This window comes from Amphiprion ocellaris, chromosome 8, assembly GCF_022539595.1.
Source record: "Amphiprion ocellaris isolate individual 3 ecotype Okinawa chromosome 8, ASM2253959v1, whole genome shotgun sequence".
Lineage (NCBI taxonomy): Eukaryota > Metazoa > Chordata > Actinopteri > Pomacentridae > Amphiprion > Amphiprion ocellaris.
This window is the reverse complement of record NC_072773.1, coordinates 31,812,491-31,832,005: the sequence shown is the minus strand read 5'-3', so window position 1 is coordinate 31,832,005 and position 19,515 is coordinate 31,812,491. Positions and strand designations below refer to the sequence as shown.

The window sequence follows — 19,515 nt, the reverse complement described above, 5'->3', positions numbered from 1 at the left end:
GAGCAGCCAGATGTTGCTGCTCACAGATAAACTTCCAAGTGTATCTTCTTCCCTCCACTGTTCATGCCTGATTGTGTACATTTTGTGAGGACAGGGGCGGTCATGTTTATGCATCTCCAGTGACACTGTAAACTATGGGCAAGTCCCAGAGGAAAATCTGCATTAGAGCAATGAGGCACTTAATGATTTGACAGCTTTAAGTTCTCACGCACTTAGTGGGAATTTGCGTGGGTTCATGAGTTTGGAGATTGAGATTGAGCCAGTGTAGCTCTCAGACCAGCTTACATTCAGTTTCATAGCAGGTTTAACTAACAGAGGCAATGGACAAAGCATAGGACAAGAGGCTTTTTGTTTTTTTGTATGTTATGAAGTATTGTGTTTCTCATGAGAAATGTGTTTGTGGGTGAGAAGTGCCCACAACTTCCTTTAAGTCATTTCCTTTGAACTGCAAGCAGTTTTTCCTCACATTTTTTCTCCACCGTTGGCTCCTTCTTAGTGCAGCAGAAAATCTTGCAGCTCTGATAGATGCTCAAAATAGTTCCAATTCTTTGATTATTTGCTTAATAAAAAAAGGTAAAAACCTGGAATCAAAATGTTCAACATTTATTTAAGTGCCCACAGATGTTAACAATACTGGAGAAAAAGGGTGACTCTTCATGCTACAGATTTTTTCCTACTTACATCTTTATTTTTTCCATACTTGTCTGCTATTTGCTCTGTGTAAACACTGCCTGCAGTTCAGCTTAGTTCTGCAGAATTTTTGTGACACAAATGTTTGTGACATTTGAGTCAATGATTTCTTCCCAGTTGTGCTGAAAAGTGCAGAACTTCTAGTTTTTCAGATGAGACGTGTAATAAATCAATTTTGATTAAATACGTGGGCCAGTAGCCGATAGTGGGGAAGTCAGTGATTGTTGCAGTTCCAAAGACAGACAGCCTTACTATATGTGACAACTACAGGGGTACCAGCCTCACCAAGGTTGCTGCCAAGATCTGTAATCAGATGATCCTCAACAGAACTAGACCAGTCATTGACGATCTGCTCCACCCGGGTCAAAATGGATTCAGGAAATCTGGCTCAACTACTGCACACATCCTAGCTCTTACAAGAATTATTGAGGAGGTATTAAACCACAAGAAAGATGCAATACTGGTTTTCATTGATTTCAAGAAGGCATTTGACTCAACTGACAGAAACATAATGTTTCAAATTCTACTGGCATATGGAATCCCTCCACCTATTTTTGAAGCAATTAAAGTTATGTATGTGAACACTTCTGCGGTCGTCAAGACTCCTGAGAGCAACACAGATCTGTTCTCCATAGACACCGGAGTACTTCAAGGAGACTCTCTTACCCTGAGGAATGCAATCATATCCTCCGATGGTCTGACCATAAAGCGTTGTCAAAGTAGAAGATATTCCAAAGAAGTCCTCTCAGAACTTGTATTCGCAGATGACATTACCCCCCTGGAAAACACTCTCAGTGAAGCAGAAGACCTTCTGCATCAGGTAGAGCGAGAAACAAGACTGATTGGACTAGAAAGACGAAGTTCATGCACCTTAACTCAACAGCTGAGGAGACATTGCATGCACTAGATGGGTCAGAAATTGAAAAAGTTGATGATTTCCTACATCTTGGAGGCTTCACCAGCACAGCGCACGATATAGAAACAAAAATTGGAAAGCTTGCGGAGCATTAAACTCTCTGTCAAAAAATATGGGTATCTCCAATTAAAACGGCACCAAAATGAGAGCATTCAAGACATCAGTGGAATCCATCTTACTCTATGGATCTGACTCCTGGTCACTATCGAAGACTCTCTCAAAAAGAATTGATGGGACTGATACCAGAATGCTACTGATGGTACAAAACATCTCCTGGAAATCACACCTCACCAACAAGCCGCTACATGGTCCACATCCACGCTTGTCAATCATCATTAGGCAACGTAGACTAGCCCTGGATGGACATGTGGTGAGACACAACAAAGCAGCTGGTCGTTGTTATGGAAACCTGAGACTATCAGAAGGGCTGGCAGGCCGAGCACAACGTTAAGGAAGGTCCTAGAAGAAGACGCTGGTCTGGAAGGCAAAGAACCTTTGACTGCAATGTTGGACAGAGGGAGCTGGAGGAAGAACTTCATTCATGTCACCGGTTCCATCGGATGCAACTGACTGATTAAATTTTAGGATTTTAAGATTGAATTGGGCCACTTTTCTCAGGGGAACCACAGATAAAGGACTGTTGGAAAGCTGAAAATTCTACAATTCCTCCGTAAATAAATTAATAAGTGGTGTAATTTGGAATTGTACCAACCTGCTATAACATCATTTTAGGCTAGTAGTGAATTTTCTATGGCATCGACTGAATAAATGTTTCATACTAGCAGGTGCACGACGGTTTTATGGAGTTTTGATGCGATGTGTGCTTCTTTTACAGGCGATGTTTCAGCCGCAGCCTCTGCAGTTTGTAGTAATGGTCAGGGACATCCTCAGGAAGGAAAGGGTTCTGATCAGCGCGGTAAGATTTGTTTTAACGTCCCATCTACGCTTAACCAAAGCCTTAATCCTAATAAGTGGAATTTTCTGTCACTATTGTCATATACCCAGATTAACAGGAAAACATTGCAACTGTGTCATAAGATTTACCAGCACCACTTTGAAATCTGTCCTTTGATGATCATGTGTCCAATTGGGAAATGTTCTAGGTTTGTCAGTATGTGAGTTGATGGTTCTATTTCTGGTATATCTAAAAGTTTCTGTCAGATTTAATGACATAAAACAATAGTCATAGTTTCATTGTTGTAAAATCAAATCCAGATGACTAAAACTAAGCAAACACAGATGTTGTGACAAGGCTAAAATGAACTCTGAAGTCCTACAAATCAGAAGACCCTTGAACGTGCCAGCAGCAATAAGTTTATAACAGTTCTGGCTGACGATTGCATTACCGATGATAATTCAGCTTTTATAAGGTTCATAAAGAACTCTGATCTATTGCCTTCAGTTCATTTAGCAAGTCTTTCCGGTTTCAGTTTTTATCTTTTCCATTCTTCACTGAAATGATCTGCCTGAAACACACTGGTTTAAAAGAATGGTTGGCACTAAGATTTACACAATTTCTGGTTAATTGCAAAACAGCTGAAGTTTGAAAATGACTTGCATTGAAACTGATACTCTGTTGTGGAGTCATAACTCAGCCCAGCAAGAACACAACACCTGACTTGCATTTCCCCTAGATGATCGTCTTTTAGCATAAACCTTGTTAGAAATCCTAAGAATCATCGTGTCTTCATCAAAATGCTCCAGTGACGACTGTCTGGACATTCAAGGGTACAGTGCAGAAACAGAAGCTGCTGATACCTAATTTCACATACGTTATCTGGCTTTATGGGATCTTACAGATGGTCACCATGGGAGCAGAGTGCATCCTGTTTACATCCCCTAAGCTCCAAATTATGGGAAGCATAGTTTAAAACTTGGTTGGGGAGACTTTTGAAGGTTCTACGTGTTGTAGTTAGTCAAGTTGATTTGTTTTCTGAATCATTTAAACAATTCTGAAACCACAAGTGATGCCTTGTGAGTGTATTTAATGCAGTTTTGCGTCTGCAGAACAACGCTCCGCAGTACCAGATGTACCCGAGCAGAGACAACATGCAGGACGTGGAGCATCTGGGTGCGAAGGTCGTGGAGGTCCAGAATATCCGGAAGAAGATGCATCAGCTGCAAGAAGAGCTGAACTGGGAGAGGCAGAACTTTGAGAGCTTACAAGGTGACATTTATTTATCCTCTCTCTCTCCTGAGTTAATAACGTCGTATTTAATAACTGTGTTTTTCCATCTTCCATCGCAGCTCTTCCGTTTTGCAACAGCATCATCTAACATGTTTTTCTTTCCCCATCGCTCTACTGGTGTCACATCATTCCTTAACCCTGTTTTTTTCTTCCTTATAGATCTTCTAGCGTCACATCATCTCTTTGCAAACAATAAAAATTTGCTCCTGTACAACCTAAGGAAAAAATGTAAAACTGAGTTCTCCCTTTACAGCTCAATGCGGTCTGCAGGATAACTTTGTAATGTGTAAAAATCAGAGAGAAGACATTTACTTGCAAATTGTAAATTTGTAAAATTATAAATTTAAAATAATTTCAAGACCTTGGCAAGTTGTTTTGATCATAAAGCAGAATACTAGATTGCTTATTGTTCTTTTGTCATTTTGTGTCTAATTTTCTAATATTTTGTCTTGTTTTTGTTGTTTTTTGTCTTTTTATTGTCAGACTTTTGTCGTTTGTGTCACGTTTTTGTTTTGTTTCTCATTTTTGTGGTTTTGTGTTTCCTTTTTGTCTCGCTTGTGTTTTTTGTCTTATTTTTTCATTTTGTGTTATTTTGTATCGTTTTGTGGTTTATTTTGTCTCGCTTGTGTTTTTTCTCACTTTGTTGTTTTGTTTCTCACTTTTGTCATTTTTGGTCTTGTTTGTGTCATTTGTCTCATTTTTTTGGCCCGTTTTTGTCGTTTGTCCATTTTTTGATGTTTTGTAATTTTTTTTTTGTTCTGTTTCATGTTGTTTGTCTCATTTTTTGTCGTTTTGTGTCTCAGTTGTGTAATATTTTGTCTTGTTTTTGTTGTTTTTTGTCTTTTTTTCTGACGTTTTGATCATAAAGTAAAATACTATATCATTCACTTCCAGATACCTGTGGCGAAATGTTTTGTGCCTTAAGTGAAATTCTGTAATCTGTAAGTTGTAATATATAAATGATAAACTGAAGCATGATGTTGTTGAAATTGAATTTATTTTTCTTAAGAAATTTCAGGTTGTTCATGATGTTTTGTAAAAAGATAATTCCTTAAATGTGAACATTTTTGCACTAAAACAAAGGAAAAATTTGGAGTTGTGGTTATTTATAGGTTATTATGCTGTGATTTTACTGGTGACTTGAGATCAAATTGGGCTGAATGTGGAACCTGAACTAAGATGAGTTTGACACCCCTGTCTTATACCATATATTGCTTATCTTATCTTATCTTACATGCACAAAGACACACTCATACACACACATACAGGGTGAACACAGATTCCTTCAGTATCACGCTGCTTCATGTTCACATGCCGGACACTCTGCCAACATTCATAATAACGAAACAGCGGCTTACATAAGACCTGTAACACCAACTGAAATTTGAGCTATTGTAGTTCCTCTTTTTTAAGGTCTAACTCATTGTTTTCTCTTCTTTCTTTCATTTTTCATCTTTATCTCATGGTCATGTTTACATTTCACTCAGTTCTGCTTTTCTTAGTTCTTAGTTGTTGCTCGGCTCTAATTTTGCTTCCTTTGTTCTTTTTTGCCCTTTAATATCTTATTTTCTAAGTGTTTATTTAATGTCTACTGTTGCAGGAAGAGAAACGAAATTTAGATTCTTATTATGTCATGTACATATTGAAGAATTGACAATAAAGCTGACTTTGACTTGACTTTGACTTTGATTTTGGTTTTCTCAGGTTTTTCAATCATTTCTTTCTCATTTATTTGGTATTTTAGAAACCTACACAAGTGATGATTTAGCTGAATTTGGGACTATATCACTGCATGCTTACCAGTAATGATAGATGCAGCATTTTTCAGATGCACTTTGGGAACCGGTGCAGTTTTCACTATCCTCAACGGATCAACGAAGAAGATGACTGTATGGATGTGAAGTACTTAAAGTATTTCCTCATAACACTTGCTCTATTTTATTTTTTTTTTGTTTTTCATCTCTCTGTCTGGCCTTTTGTAGCCTGGATGTTTGGTTGGAATACTGTTCAGTCAAACCTGTTTTATTGGTCAGAGTTTTAGAACATGTTTTATTCCCCTTTGTTAACTTTAGTATATTTGCATTCCTGTCAGAAACATGACCACGAGGTCCAGTAAATAAATAGACCAGTCGTTCATGTGTTTGTCTATCCCTCTGCTGCACTGAGACCTTTTATTTGACCATTTAAGGCCATGTGGTAGTACAGAAAGGACTCAACATTTTGTGTATCTTGTTGTTTGTACAGGACCATTCCAGCAGAATGGACTGGATTCAGCACGAGCAGAAATCCAGAAACTCCAGAACCACATCCAGCAGCTGGAGTTCAATGTGAACACGATGGCCACGGTGAGCCAGCGGCTAAAGCTTCCAGTGCAAACATTGGTGGCACCTTAGATGGAAGTCACTTATTTTCATGTAAAGTTCTGAAGACATAATTGTTGCACATCATCCCTCACCATAGACATATACCAGACATATTTACCCAGCAAATGAGCTTGATACTGTTCAATTCTGCCTTTCCTCTGAACCCCAAAACCCACCAACAGGTTGTCATTTTTAAAAAATCATCTAAATTACACCACTTATCAAAGACAGAAACAGTAAAAACAGAGAGACAGAGTTGTTTTGTATTTATTTTTCCGACGGGACTCGAATTACTCATCTATGACGTGCCGGAAACCGAACCAAATCTAATCAGAAAATCTGGATATTTCATCAAAAATCACTTTATTCTGCTTGCCCCATTTAAATAAATCGCCAAAAATAAGTCATCTATAAGAAGCAAATTCTGTAAAGCGCAAAAAATGATGTGCTGCAGGCTGTGTTTACAGTGTGAAAACAAATTAAACTGTAAAATATCTATTGTATGTAGAGTCAAACTTTTTATTTCCAGTGTTGGTAACACCTGGGGTCAGATGATAATATGTTGATTCTTATAACTAATAGAACTTTTGCTCTAGTCTATTTTATGATCAGTGGCGTTCTGTGTCAGAGTGAACAAAGTCCATTTTTGATTTTATATTGACTTTATATTGCATTAAAAATGAGGCCACAGTGAGTTAAAATGTGACAAATAAACACCCAGAAGCTGCTTTGGGTTCAGCTGGTTGTCTTAACTTTAAACGTGTCTCTGAGCTGTTTTATGCACTGATACTAATTATAGCATTTTCTATACTTTACTGTTTCAATAACTAGTTAATTAAATAATCAAATTATAATGACAAATATGAGTTAGATTTTTTCCAGTCACTTACGTATGTGGTACTTAGCTTTTCTTTATCTGTCAACAGTTATCTCTCATAAACTGAATCTCTTTGGGGTTTTTAAAGTCGTCCAAATAAATGGACAATTAGTAAGAATATTGGTCTAATGACGATCTGATGTTCATTTCTAACTCAACATTTTATTCCATTAGTTTTACATGAAATTGTCTTTGCCGTGATAATCCTGTGGTGTGGTCGGAGGTGTGTTTCTGTGTTTGTGTGAGGTTTTCTGTCGTGTTTGACCATGTGTGTTGGTGTTATGCGTTTGAATGCTGGGTGTTGTAGAAGCGTTTCCAGCTGCTGAAGGACTGCGTGGACTGTTTGGACCTCTGTCAGAGCCGACTCATCACCAGGCTGAAGGACTGGAGGTGGGAGCAGCACAAGGCAGCCATCGGACATCCGTTCGATGACAACCTCATCCCTCTGCAGAACTGGTGAGATGCACTGCACGCTGCTTGATCCTTTCTGGACTGACTTAAATAAAGATTACACTCATATTTGACCCAGTTGTGGGGTTTTGTTTTTTTTTTTTGCTGCTGTCACATTTTTAGTCATTGTAGGTTCATTTTTTCACTCCAATATAAAGTCATGTGTTTTCATTTGTCATGTATTATCTCTGTATAGAATAATAATTTGGGTCTTCTCTGTAGAAAATGTGCATGACCACCGTTCTGTTCTGTGCCTCTGTGCTAATATTTTGTAATACATTAAAAAACGACTCAAAATTTGTTGAAAACAATGTAAAACGTGTCCTAAATGACTCAAAAAATGCCCAAATTGATTTGCAAAGGTGTCCTAAATGACTCAAAAAAATGCTCAGTATCACAAAAATGTGTCCAAAAAGATTTGAAACTTCTACAAAATGAACCAAAATTGTTCCAATATAACTTATATGGCTCAGAAATGGTCAAAATAATGTAAAAATTGTCCAAAATGCCTTGAAACATGTCCTGAATGACTCAAAAATGGTTATAAATGACTTCTAAATTCCCCAAATAACCTGAAATGTTTCTTAAATTGCTCCCATATGACTCAAAAATTTCCAAAATTACTCAAAAAATGCTCAATATCACTTACAATGTGTCTGCTTCTTCACTGACCTGTCAAATAAAGCCAAAAAATAGCTTAAAAAAGCTAACCATGGCTAGTTGATGAAATTCACACATTTTACTGTTGAGTAGTTGTGCTAAATGATGATAAATACATTTCTTGGAATGCTTTTTACCACTAATGGGTAAGGAAACATATATGGTATCTTCACTGACCTTGAATTTAAACATGAAAATTTTAAATTTTTAAAAACGTCACAAAAGTAAAAAAGCCTTATGTCCTCCAATAACACTCTGGGGTTGAAATTTTGAATTTCCAAGTGTTTCAATGAGGCCTTCTAAAGGGTTAAGCTTGAAGACTGAGTAGTTAAGTCATTCTTGGATAAACACATGATACTGAAATGATCAACTGTAAGGTTTTTGTGTTTTCCTGGTTTGGCTAATTGTGTCTTTCTTGATAAACTAGGTGTGAGCAGCTGCTTGGGATGAATGGAAACCTGAGACAAGAGCTGATGTTGATTGGAGAACGGATCTCAGACCTCCAGGAAAGACTGGGCCAGCTTCTACAGGTTCTGATTCAGAGGTAGTGCAGTCCACAGTCACAGCTTCCTTTTTACATTGTAAGAGAAAGTGAATCTGTGTAACTCAAACTGCAGCAGATTAAGCAGAAGGCACTTTTCCTAATCAATGTAACTTCCGCCTCTTTTCAGCTCTCTTGTAGTGGACAAGCAGCCTCCTCAGGTCATTAAGACTCAGTCAAAGTTCTCCACCACTGTGCGATATCTGCTGGGGGAGAAAGTAGCTCCCGGGAAGCCTGTGGTGCTGAAGGCGCAAATCATTAATGAGCTGCAGGCCAGAAACCTGGGCGGTGTTCCAGGGTGAGTCACTCCTACTGCACCACATGGAGGGGTGCTCACTGGCACGGAGGAGGGAGGAATAGTTCACATTGCTAAGAGAGTAGCTCACTGATTTTAATTAGTTTTCATGGTATTCAGCAGTTTTTATGCGTCTATTCCGGGTAACAGCCACAGTTGGAGGCATTATGTTCTCAGGTTGTTTGTCCAGCCGTCCCATTCTTGTGAACATAAGAGGAGTGTTTGGAGGTCATTTAATCAGATTTGACACAAACATCCACTTAGAGTCCAGGGTGAATTCATTAGAATTTATTGCAGAGAGATCACTGTGACCTTGTAAGACATGTTTTAGACCGTAACTCAAGAATTTATATTGGAATTATAGCTAAATATCACACAAATAATAGAATAAAATGGCAAATTGATGACAGAAGGTGAACAGACTAATTCACTGTGGCATCATAATGTTCTGCAAAAATGCTTTCCTAGCCATTATTCAACACCACAGCTCAGGAACAGAAGCAGAGATTGTGGCCATATTTCACAATTGATCGGATCCTGAATTGATGATACTAATTTTGGGTGTCCACCTTGAAAGTGTGGTGATCGTTTTACACATTTTAGAATTTGTAGCTCCTTTGCAACATCTACGTTTGAAGTATCGTTGAGTGTCACAGCTACAGCTTTGCATTCTGTCAAAATCAGCTTTCGTGGCCAAGAACATACAAGGAACGTGACTCTTCCTTTTGTTTCTGTCATTGAACTTGCATTCATCAGAGTATTCAATAGATATATAATATTAGTCTGGACAAGTCATGGATGCAAACTGCAACTTGTGCAGCTTGACTGGTTTACAGAGACACTAAAGGATTTTATAGGAGATTATATATGGGTGGTAATTTAGAGAGCAAACCTGCACCTCGAAACACATATTTACTACGGCACAATAAACTGAAACATAGATAATGTCAAACATATGCATTGGATTTAGTTAGTAAAACTGTCATTTACACAGTTAGGCCAAAAATCAGAGCAAGCTTAACCATACAGTTGTTATCCTAAACTCCATTAGATCTGTATTATGTTGCTCCATTTTGACCTAAGAAGTTTGCTGTTGAACAGCAAAGGATCCAAGTTTGTCGTGGTTGTATACAGGGGGTCCTCGACTTACATCAGAGTTCTGCTCCAACAGTGTGATGTAAGTCAATTTTCGCCATAAGTCGGAACTCCGGCGAAAATGTAAACAAAGCCTTTACGGCCATCACGTTATGATCAGTTCTTCAGAAAAGTCATGAATACCAACAACTTTCATGCACGTATAGTAGTCATTTTACAAGAAGATAACAGAATATTGTAACGGACTGATATTCTTGTTGATGTTGAGGTTTCAATGTTTATTGTTCAGTTTAAGGTTTACCTAATGTCAGCGAACGTGCCGTGTTTAGTTAGCTCTGATTGGCTGAGAGTCAGCAGTAGTGTGTTGCTCCGTGCAGACCAGAGAACCAGATAAAGTCTCACTCATTCATCACAGAGGGTCGCTACAAAATGTTGCACTGTTTTTGCAACTTGATCGATGTTCGTCAGTGTTTCGCTCTGTTCCGAGTGTTTTACTAGATCTAGTTTCACTTCCATGGAGACGGCATCAGAAGAGTCTGATTTACGCTTGGGAGCCGTAATGAAGGGCAAAAAGTTAGCGAATGTAACACAAGCCAAGGTGGCGTACAACCGGAGAATGTAAACAAAGCCGTCTTATTGCACCGCATGATGACGTATTCGTCCGCTTCGCTCATCAACTAGTTCCACTTAACCAGTTTTGACACAACGACGAAGCGCTGTAGGTTGATGACGTCGTGAACCGAGGACCCCCTGTAAATGTAAAACGTTGAAGTGAGCTTTTTATGATTTTTGTTGTGACAAGATTCATAAAAGACGCAGAACTTCATTATAGGATATTTCTGCTGTGTAAACTGGCTTTTTCATTACAAGTACATATGAGAATTGTTTAATCTTGTGTGTTGTTTATTGTCTCATAAATTGTCGCATAAGTAAATCACATCTAGGTTATCACGTTGACATTGACTCTGCAGGGATAATGTCGGGGAGCTGATCAACAACTCGGCCATCCTTGAACACAACACAGCCAGCAAGAGCACATGTGCCACCTTCAGAAACATGGTAGGTCACGTCTTCGTTAACTGCCCCATGTTTGATTATTACTCTGCCTTTTTAACTCATTTAAACTCTTATTTTCATTCAACAGTCCATCAAGAAAATCAAAAGAGCAGACAGGAAAGGATCAGAGTCTGTGACCGAGGAGAAATTTGCCCTTCTGTTCTCCACAGAGATCACCATCACAGGCTGTGACACTCCTTACAGGATACAGGTTCGGAACTCCTTTGTTCTGCGTGGTTTTAGCTGTTTTTGTACATCCCGTTTCTCAGAATGAACCTTGATGATGGGGATATTTTCTTTATTGTTTCACATTACATTGAGCCCAGTTGCATTCGGCATCCTGGCATTTTATTGGTCAGCTTTCCTGTGCTGATTCATTGTGATTTAAAATAAACATTCTCACGATGTCCTTGATTGTAGATGATCTCGCAGCCGGTTGTCGTCATCGTTCACGGCAGCCAGGACAACAACGCTGTGGCCACCATCATATGGGACTGTGCATTTTCTGAGCGAGTAAGTTTAAAATTATTGTTTTCTTTACCTCGCAAACATACACTAATGTGCACACAAGCTCTGTAGACTTGGACGAGCATCCTGTTTTTGGGCTTTTTGCTTGAAAAGAACCCAGTCTGAAGTCGACATCGGGGACTGTAGGGGATTTTTACTTTATCCTCCTCTCACATCTTTGTAAATGCATATCAGTGTTGAGCCTTTTTGTCGTTGCCATCAGGACAGAGTTCCCTTCGTGGTGCCGGAGCGTGTGCCCTGGAGGATGATGTGCAGCACCCTCAACTGTAAATTTACCTCTGAGGTCCAGACGCAACATAATCTGGACCACTACAACCAACACTTCTTGGCCCAGAAGATATTTGACAAGCCCGACTTTGCTGAAGACTTCAGCAACATGATGGTTTCCTGGGCCCAGTTTAATAAGGTATGCATAAATCCTCTTGCACAGACTTTCACAGCCTGACGTCCAAATCTGACGGTGCGTTTCGACCTTACAGGAGGTGCTCCCAGGACGACCGTTCACTTTCTGGCAGTGGTTTGAGGGAGTGATGGAACTAACCAAGAAACACCTGAAGACCTACTGGAGCGAAGGGTGAGAAGATCCCGCTGATGTTTCAGGAGTAAATGTTTAGCAGCTTGTGAGAGTCTGATTTAATGACAAGTGTTTTTAATGTGTTGTTCCACCAGGCTGATATTTGGTTTCATTGGGAAACAACATCTGCACCTGATTCTCAAAGACAGGCCCAATGGGACGTTCCTGCTTCGCTTTAGTGACTCTGAGATCGGAGGCATCACCATCGCTTATGTGTCCGCTACTGAAAGTAAGTGTTGGTGTGGCATCAGTTGAGTTGGATTATGTTTTGTTAAATTTTTTTTTGCTATAAATTCTTCTTTTTCTTGTTTGCACTGTGATGATGTGAAGGGACACCCAGGAAAATCAGTGCTGATGTCATCTAGAGGGAAATTATATAGTCTGCCTTTTGTATCTGTTTGTCAGTGGAATTTGTTTTGTTTTTTCCGTTTACTCTTAAACACACATCATCTCATGCCTACATTTACACAGTATTTTTCATCATTACATCACTGAAATAAATTTTGACGTAATGTTTTTAAAGGATTTATTACATTGTTGAACAGATACAGTTTTAACCATCTGAACCCCAAACACTCGCCGACATGTGTGCAAGACATGTTATCTCAAGAAAAAGAACAGCATTATCCCATTTATTGGGGCAAGAAACCGTAAAAAACTGAAATAATAGCTAAACTTTCTGACAGTCCTTTCACTACTCATCTGTGACGTGCTATTCATCTGGAAAAATATCCAATTCTAGCCTTATAATTGGGATATTTAATCAAAATCACTTAATTCTACATCTTAAAAAAATGCTAAAAATAAACCATTTACAATACCCACTTTTTGTAAAAAAAAATAAAAATTTTGCACTCATCAGTGCAACCATGAAGCCATTAATGACTCAGCTGTGATCAACAGTCACATGACAGAAATTTAGGAACTTTTTGGCTGCACTTAGAGGAAACAAGTATGGAAACTAATTAAAAAAATAAGTAAAACATCTATGCTGTGTGGAAATACAACTTTTTCAAATATCGCTAACACGTGTGGACACTTGGAAAAATGTTGTACCTTTTAATATACAGTTCTGTCATTTTTGTAGAATAAATAACCAATTAAACAACAACCACAACAACTTAAACGACAATAAATTCAACAACAAATTCAATAATATATTTTTAATGATTTATGGCACTATAACTATGATATGTTGCACATTTGAGTCTCTCTACTCCTAGACATGGTTGTGCTGTTTCCATAGAGGTGCAGGACTTTATATTGTGGTGAAAAATGAGCCCGCAGGGAGTAAAAATGTCACAGGAGCAAAACTTGCCCAGCTTGGGGTTCAAAGGGTTAAAGGGGGGAGATACACTTTAGATTTAGAACTTTTGGAAACGGCTCTAATCAATACGCATTGATATTGATATTATGATTGATATTAACAATACCAGTTTATTTTCTACATTTTCCAGTTTACATAGTGCTAGTATCACACATGGTAGTAAAAAGTAGTAATCCTAGTGAGAGTAGCAACAATATGTCAGTGACACCCTTGCTCTTCTCTTTTTGACTGCCTTTCTTTTTTTATACACACTTCCACAGATGTGCTGACAAACTTTTTTTTCCCTCCCAGATGGGGGACAGAAAATCCAGAACATCCAGCCTTTCACCAAGAGGGATCTCGAGATCCGTAGCCTTGGCGACCGCATCCGGGACATCAACCACATCACGTACCTGTATCCTGAGTTTCCTAAACATGAAGTTTTCAAAAAATTCTACACAGGTAATGGTCTTCAGAGTCAGCTGTATGTTCTTACGTTTAAGCTCAACCAAGCAGCCAGCAGATGCAGTTCTTTATTTTTTTTCTCCTTTTTGAAACAGAGCCTCAAGTGCAGTCATGTACCACGGGTTACATCCCTGTGTCCCTCCATACTAAAGTCGGCACGTAAGGAGCTATTTATTACACCAGACTATTTCATTTGATGCAGTTCAAGATGAAAATAGCCAGGACGGAAACATGTTGTTTATTTGTGTGCAGGGATGCCACGCCTATGGGTCCCCATATGGCTCCTCTTGCTGAAAACGCTCACTTCTCTGTGTAAGTGTCACTTCTACTCATTTCTCTCATTGACTTTACTTCTAGACCACCTCCTCACCCATTCATTCATGTTGCGTGGTGCTGTCCTGCACCAGGCAACAACATTTACACCATCAATCTCTGCACATTTAGCTTTAACCTGTGATCATCTCTAGAATGACCACAGGAACCTTTAACCCTCCTGTTGTCCTCATTTACGGGCACCAAAAAGTATTGTTTCCTTGTCTGAAAAAAATCCAAAAATTCAGCAAAAAAAATCCCCAAATTTCTGAAAATTTGCAAAACCTTCAGGAAGAAAATTCCAATAATTCCCTAAAAGTTTCCCTTAAAAGTTTTATTTTAAAAAAATCCCCCAAATTTGGCAAGAAAATTCTTGGAAATATTTTCAAAAAATGAGTAAAAATCTTCCAAAAAAATCCTAAAAATATCTCAAGTGATTCCATATATATCAGTAAAACTTCTAATATTTTCTTGAAGAACATTCACATAAAAATCAACCAAAATCCAGCGAATTTCGCTGGATTTTGGTCAATTTTGACCCGCAAGACAACACGAGGGTTAAGATAGTGTTACGATCCAACCTCTAGGGTCAGCTGGATGCAACAAAAATCACCAGATGTTATTGGTTCGGGTAAAGCAATTTATTGCTCAGTAGCAAATTTAACAGAACAGTGGTTAAACAAGGAAAAGACTGGTGGGTGCTGCCAAATTAAAGAACAAAATAAAACCAAACGAAGGGTAACAGAAGCTCTAAAGGTCTAAAGGTCCGTAGTCACCCCTCAGTGGCTACGGAACCGATGGACCACGCAGGAATACAAACAAATCCCAAAAAGGCACCAGGGTGAACTGGTTACATCAAACCAGCCGCCCCGACTGAGAGTTTAGGTTGCAGGTATATCCTCTTCAGGTGTGGTGATGGTTGCACCGGGTTGGCTGAAGGTGGAGGGAACTGGGTGGTGGCCCAATCAGATGGGTCGGGAGGTGGGGAGAACAAGGCTGGAGTGCAGGTCTTCTACTCTGGACTCATCAGTTGAGGCAACTGGCCACTGGGTTCCAGAGATGCTCTGAAACTAGCCACAGCTGGACCCACCCAAAGACCCGAAAGGAATCTACCCCAGAAACAAGACGGCACACAATTACCTGTGGCCGTAACAATAGCTAACCCTCATGTTGTCCTGTGGGTCAAAATTGACCCAATTTAAAGTTTGAAAATGTGGGAAAAAAATGTGTTTTCACAGTGAAACTTCTGATGTCCACATTTTCAACATTTTTGGGAAATCTGAAAACATTTTTTGGTGGAAAAAAAGAAATGTTAAAAATGTTTATTAAGAACATTCACAAAAAAATCAACCAAAATCCAGCAAAATTCGCTGGATTTGGGTTGATTTTTATGTGAATGTTCTTCAAGAAAATATTAGAAGTTTTACTGATATATATATATGGAATCACTTTAGATATTTTTATGTTTTTTGGAAGATTTTACTCATTTTTTGAAAATATTTCCAAGAATTTTCTTGCAAAATTTGGGGGATTTTTTTAAAATAAAAATTTAAAGGGAAACTTTTAAGGAATTATTGGAATTTTCTTCCTGAAGGTTTTGTAAATATTCAGAAATTTGTGGAATTTTTTTGCGGAAATTTTTGGATTTTTTTCAGACAAGGAAACAATATTTTTTGGTGCCCGTAAATGAGGACAACAGGAGGGTTAACAAATTTCAGACTTTAAGGTATTGGAGGCTCTCAAACTTTTGCTGTTATGAATTTAGAAACGTCCAATTCCTATCTCAGCTGTATCGGTCATATTTATGCAGTGATTTCAAATAAAAGCATTTCTTCTTCTTCACAGAAAAAATGTTCCAGTACTCTCTTGAAGCAGCCTCTGTTATTCCTGTTACACTTTATAACACCTCTCATTTTATGTCTCACTAAATCCATGTAATGCAAGTGAAATATCCAAATCCAAGCAGACATTTTTTTGCACATTACACCCTTTTTAAATATCAGTGTTGTTTTTTTATTGAGAAAAATCTTCAAAGATACTGTTTCAGTAGATGTGTTGTGCCACTTTTTTTCTATTTCTCCTTTTACTGACTTGGACTTTGGTTATATGCAGGGATGCGTCAGCCCTGGGTGCTAGTTTGGCACCTCTCAATGAAAACCATCCCAGTGCCTTCCTAGGGTAAACGTCACTTCTACACATTTCTCTTTATTCGTCCTTCACCGTCAACTTTGTCTGTGTCTGCACATTTAGGTTTGACCATCACCTCCAGGATGTCCACAGGAGCCTTTAAGATAGTCAAACAAATGTTGAAAATTACATAAGTTGGGACAAAAAGCAAATAGTGATGCTAAAATCTCACCTTTGTAATGAAAGCACAAATGTATACCAATGGTTATAGTGCCAATGCTTTACGCCCAATACTCCAATAGTCAGTAGCAGCCTTATGTTTAGTATGTCGTCCAAAATATGACAAAAACCTCATAGTTTAGTATGTCGTCAACGGATCAGCTTACACTGTGGAAAAGGACACGACTTGCGGGGCGCAAAGGGGATATATTCTGTATATTTTTTCTTTGAAAAAAAAATCATCATGAATTTTGGCGCAAAAAAAGGCCTTACTATACTATGTCGAAATAACAATGCAATTTTTCAACATGTTGTAAAAATGTGCCATATGATGAAATAATGTAAAGGAGGCCGTGAAAAACACTCCAGAAAGGTTTTCTTGGAAAAAAAAATTATCATGAATTTTGGCGCAAAAAAAACGCCATAGTATACTATGTCGAAAAAAAAATGCGATTTTTCAACATGTTGTAAAAACGTGCCATATGATGAAATAATGTAAAGGAGGGCGTGAAAAACACTCCAGAAAGGTTTTCTTTGGAAAAAAAAATCATCATGAATTTTGGCGCAAAAAAATGCCTTACTATACTATGTCGAAAAAAAAATGCAATTTTTCAAACATGTTGTAAAAATGTGCAATACGGTGAAATAATGTACAGGAGGGCGTGAAAAACACTCCAGAAAGGTTTTCTTTGAAAAAAAAATCATCCCGAATTTTGGCGCAAAAAAAACGCCTTACTATACTATGTCGAAAAAAAATGCAATTTTTCAAACATGTTGTAAAAATGTGCAATATGGTGAAATAATGTACAGGAGGGCGTGAAAAACACTCCAGAAAGGTTTTCTTTGAAAAAAAAATCATCACGAATTTTGGCGCAAAAAAAAACGCCTTACTATACTATGTCGAAAAAAAATGCCATTTTTCAAACATGTTGTAAAAACGTGCCATATGATGAAAGAATGTAAAGGAGGGCGTGAAAAACACTCCAGAAAGGTTTTCTTTGAAAAAAAAATCATCACGAATTTTGGCGCAAAAAAAAACGCCTTACTATACTATGTCGAAAAAAAATGCCATTTTTCAAACATGTTGTAAAAATGTGCAATATGGTGAAATAATGTACAGGAGGGCGTGAAAAACACTCCAGAAAGGTTTTCTTTGAAAAACAAATGAATTTTGGCGCAAAAAAATGCCTTACTATACTATGTCGAACAAAAATGCCATTTTTCAAACATGTTGTAAAAACGTGCCATATGATGAAAGAATGTAAAGGAGGGCGTGAAAAACACTCCAGAAAGGTTTTCTTTGAAAAACAAATGAATTTTGGCGCAAAAAAATGCCTTACTATACTATGTCGAAAAAAAATGCCATTTTTCAAACATGTTGTAAAAACGTGCCATATGATGAAAGAATGTAAAGGAGGGCGTGAAAAACACTCCAGAAAGGTTTTCTTTGAAAAACAAATCATCATGAATTTTGGCGCAAAAAAAATGCCTTACTATATATACTATGTCGAAAAAAAATGCCATTTTTCAAACATGTTGTAAAAACGTGCCATATGATGAAAGAATGTAAAGGAGGGCGTGAAAAACACTCCAGAAAGTTTTTCTTTGAAAAACAAATCATCATGAATTTTGGCGCAAAAAAAAACGCCTTACTATACTATGTCGAAAAAAAATGCCATTTTTCAAACATGTTGTAAAAATGTGCAATATGGTGAAATAATGTACAGGAGGGCGTGAAAAACACTCCAGAAAGGTTTTCTTTGAAAGAAAAATCATCATGAATTTTGGCGCAAAAAAAACGCCTTACTATACTATGTCGAAAAAAAATGCAATTTTTCAAACATGTTGTAAAAATGTGCAATATGGTGAAATAATGTAAAGGAGGGCGTGAAAAACACTCCAGAAAGGTTTTCTTTGAAAAAAAAATCATCACGAATTTTGGCGCAAAAAAAACGCCTTACTATACTATGTCGAAAAAAAATGCCATTTTTCAAACATGTTGTAAAAATGTGCAATATGGTGAAATAATGTAAAGGAGGGCGTGAAAAACACTCCAGAAAGGTTTTCTTTGAAAAAAAAATCATCACGAATTTTGGCGCAAAAAAAATGCCTTACTATACTATGTCAAAAAAAAAATGCGATTTTTCAAACATGTTGTAAAAACATGCCATATGATGAAAGAATGTAAAGGAGGGCGTGAAAAACACTCCAGAAAGGTTTTCTTTGAAAAACAAATCATCACAAATTTTGGCGCAAAAAAAACGCCTTACTATACTATGTCGGAAAAAAATGCCATTTTTCAAACATGTTGTAAAAATGTGCAATATGGTGAAATAATGTAAAGGAGGGCGTGAAAAACACTCCAGAAAGGTTTTCTTTGAAAAACAAATCATCATGAATTTTGGCGCAAAAAAAATGCCTTACTATACTATGTCGAAAAAAAAATGCCATTTTTCAAACATGTTGTAAAAACGTACCATATGATGAAAGAATGTAAAGGAGGGCGTGAAAAACACTCCAGAAAGGTTTTCTTTGAAAAACAAATCATCATGAATTTTGGCGCAAAAAAAATGCCTTACTATACTATGTCGAAAAAAAATGCCATTTTTCAAACATGTTGTAAAAATGTGCAATATGGTGAAATAATGTACAGGAGGGCGTGAAAAACACTCCAGAAAGGTTTTCTTTGAAAAAAAAATCATCACGAATTTTGGCGCAAAAAAAACGCCTTACTATACTATGTCAAAAAAAAATGAAATTTTTCAAACATGTTGTAAAAATGTGCAATATGGTGAAATAATGTAAAGGAGGGCGTGAAAAACACTCCAGAAAGGTTTTCTTTGAAAAACAAAT

At 37.6% G+C, this 19,515-nt stretch overlaps 1 protein-coding gene across 3 annotated transcripts in view; it reads left to right on the top strand.

Annotated features, from left to right (window-relative positions):
- The window catches only part of stat6 (signal transducer and activator of transcription 6, interleukin-4 induced), a 37,819-nt gene that overhangs the window by 8,430 nt on the left and 9,874 nt on the right, over nucleotides 1–19,515 (top strand). For 2 of the 3 annotated variants that reach the window (XM_055012706.1, XM_055012705.1), the window contains exons 4-19: nucleotides 2,442–2,522; nucleotides 3,614–3,773; nucleotides 6,039–6,139; nucleotides 7,342–7,490; nucleotides 8,572–8,688; nucleotides 8,816–8,983; nucleotides 11,047–11,134; nucleotides 11,220–11,342; nucleotides 11,552–11,644; nucleotides 11,862–12,065; nucleotides 12,139–12,233; nucleotides 12,329–12,462; nucleotides 13,852–14,001; nucleotides 14,100–14,163; nucleotides 14,257–14,316; nucleotides 16,429–16,494. In XM_055012706.1, coding sequence (XP_054868681.1) covers nucleotides 2,442–2,522; nucleotides 3,614–3,773; nucleotides 6,039–6,139; nucleotides 7,342–7,490; nucleotides 8,572–8,688; nucleotides 8,816–8,983; nucleotides 11,047–11,134; nucleotides 11,220–11,342; nucleotides 11,552–11,644; nucleotides 11,862–12,065; nucleotides 12,139–12,233; nucleotides 12,329–12,462; nucleotides 13,852–14,001; nucleotides 14,100–14,163; nucleotides 14,257–14,316; nucleotides 16,429–16,494 — 1,853 coding nt within the window. The remainder of the gene's footprint in view (nucleotides 1–2,441; nucleotides 2,523–3,613; nucleotides 3,774–6,038; nucleotides 6,140–7,341; nucleotides 7,491–8,571; nucleotides 8,689–8,815; nucleotides 8,984–11,046; nucleotides 11,135–11,219; nucleotides 11,343–11,551; nucleotides 11,645–11,861; nucleotides 12,066–12,138; nucleotides 12,234–12,328; nucleotides 12,463–13,851; nucleotides 14,002–14,099; nucleotides 14,164–14,256; nucleotides 14,317–16,428; nucleotides 16,495–19,515) is intronic. The other variant, XM_055012707.1, reaches the window with a different exon arrangement.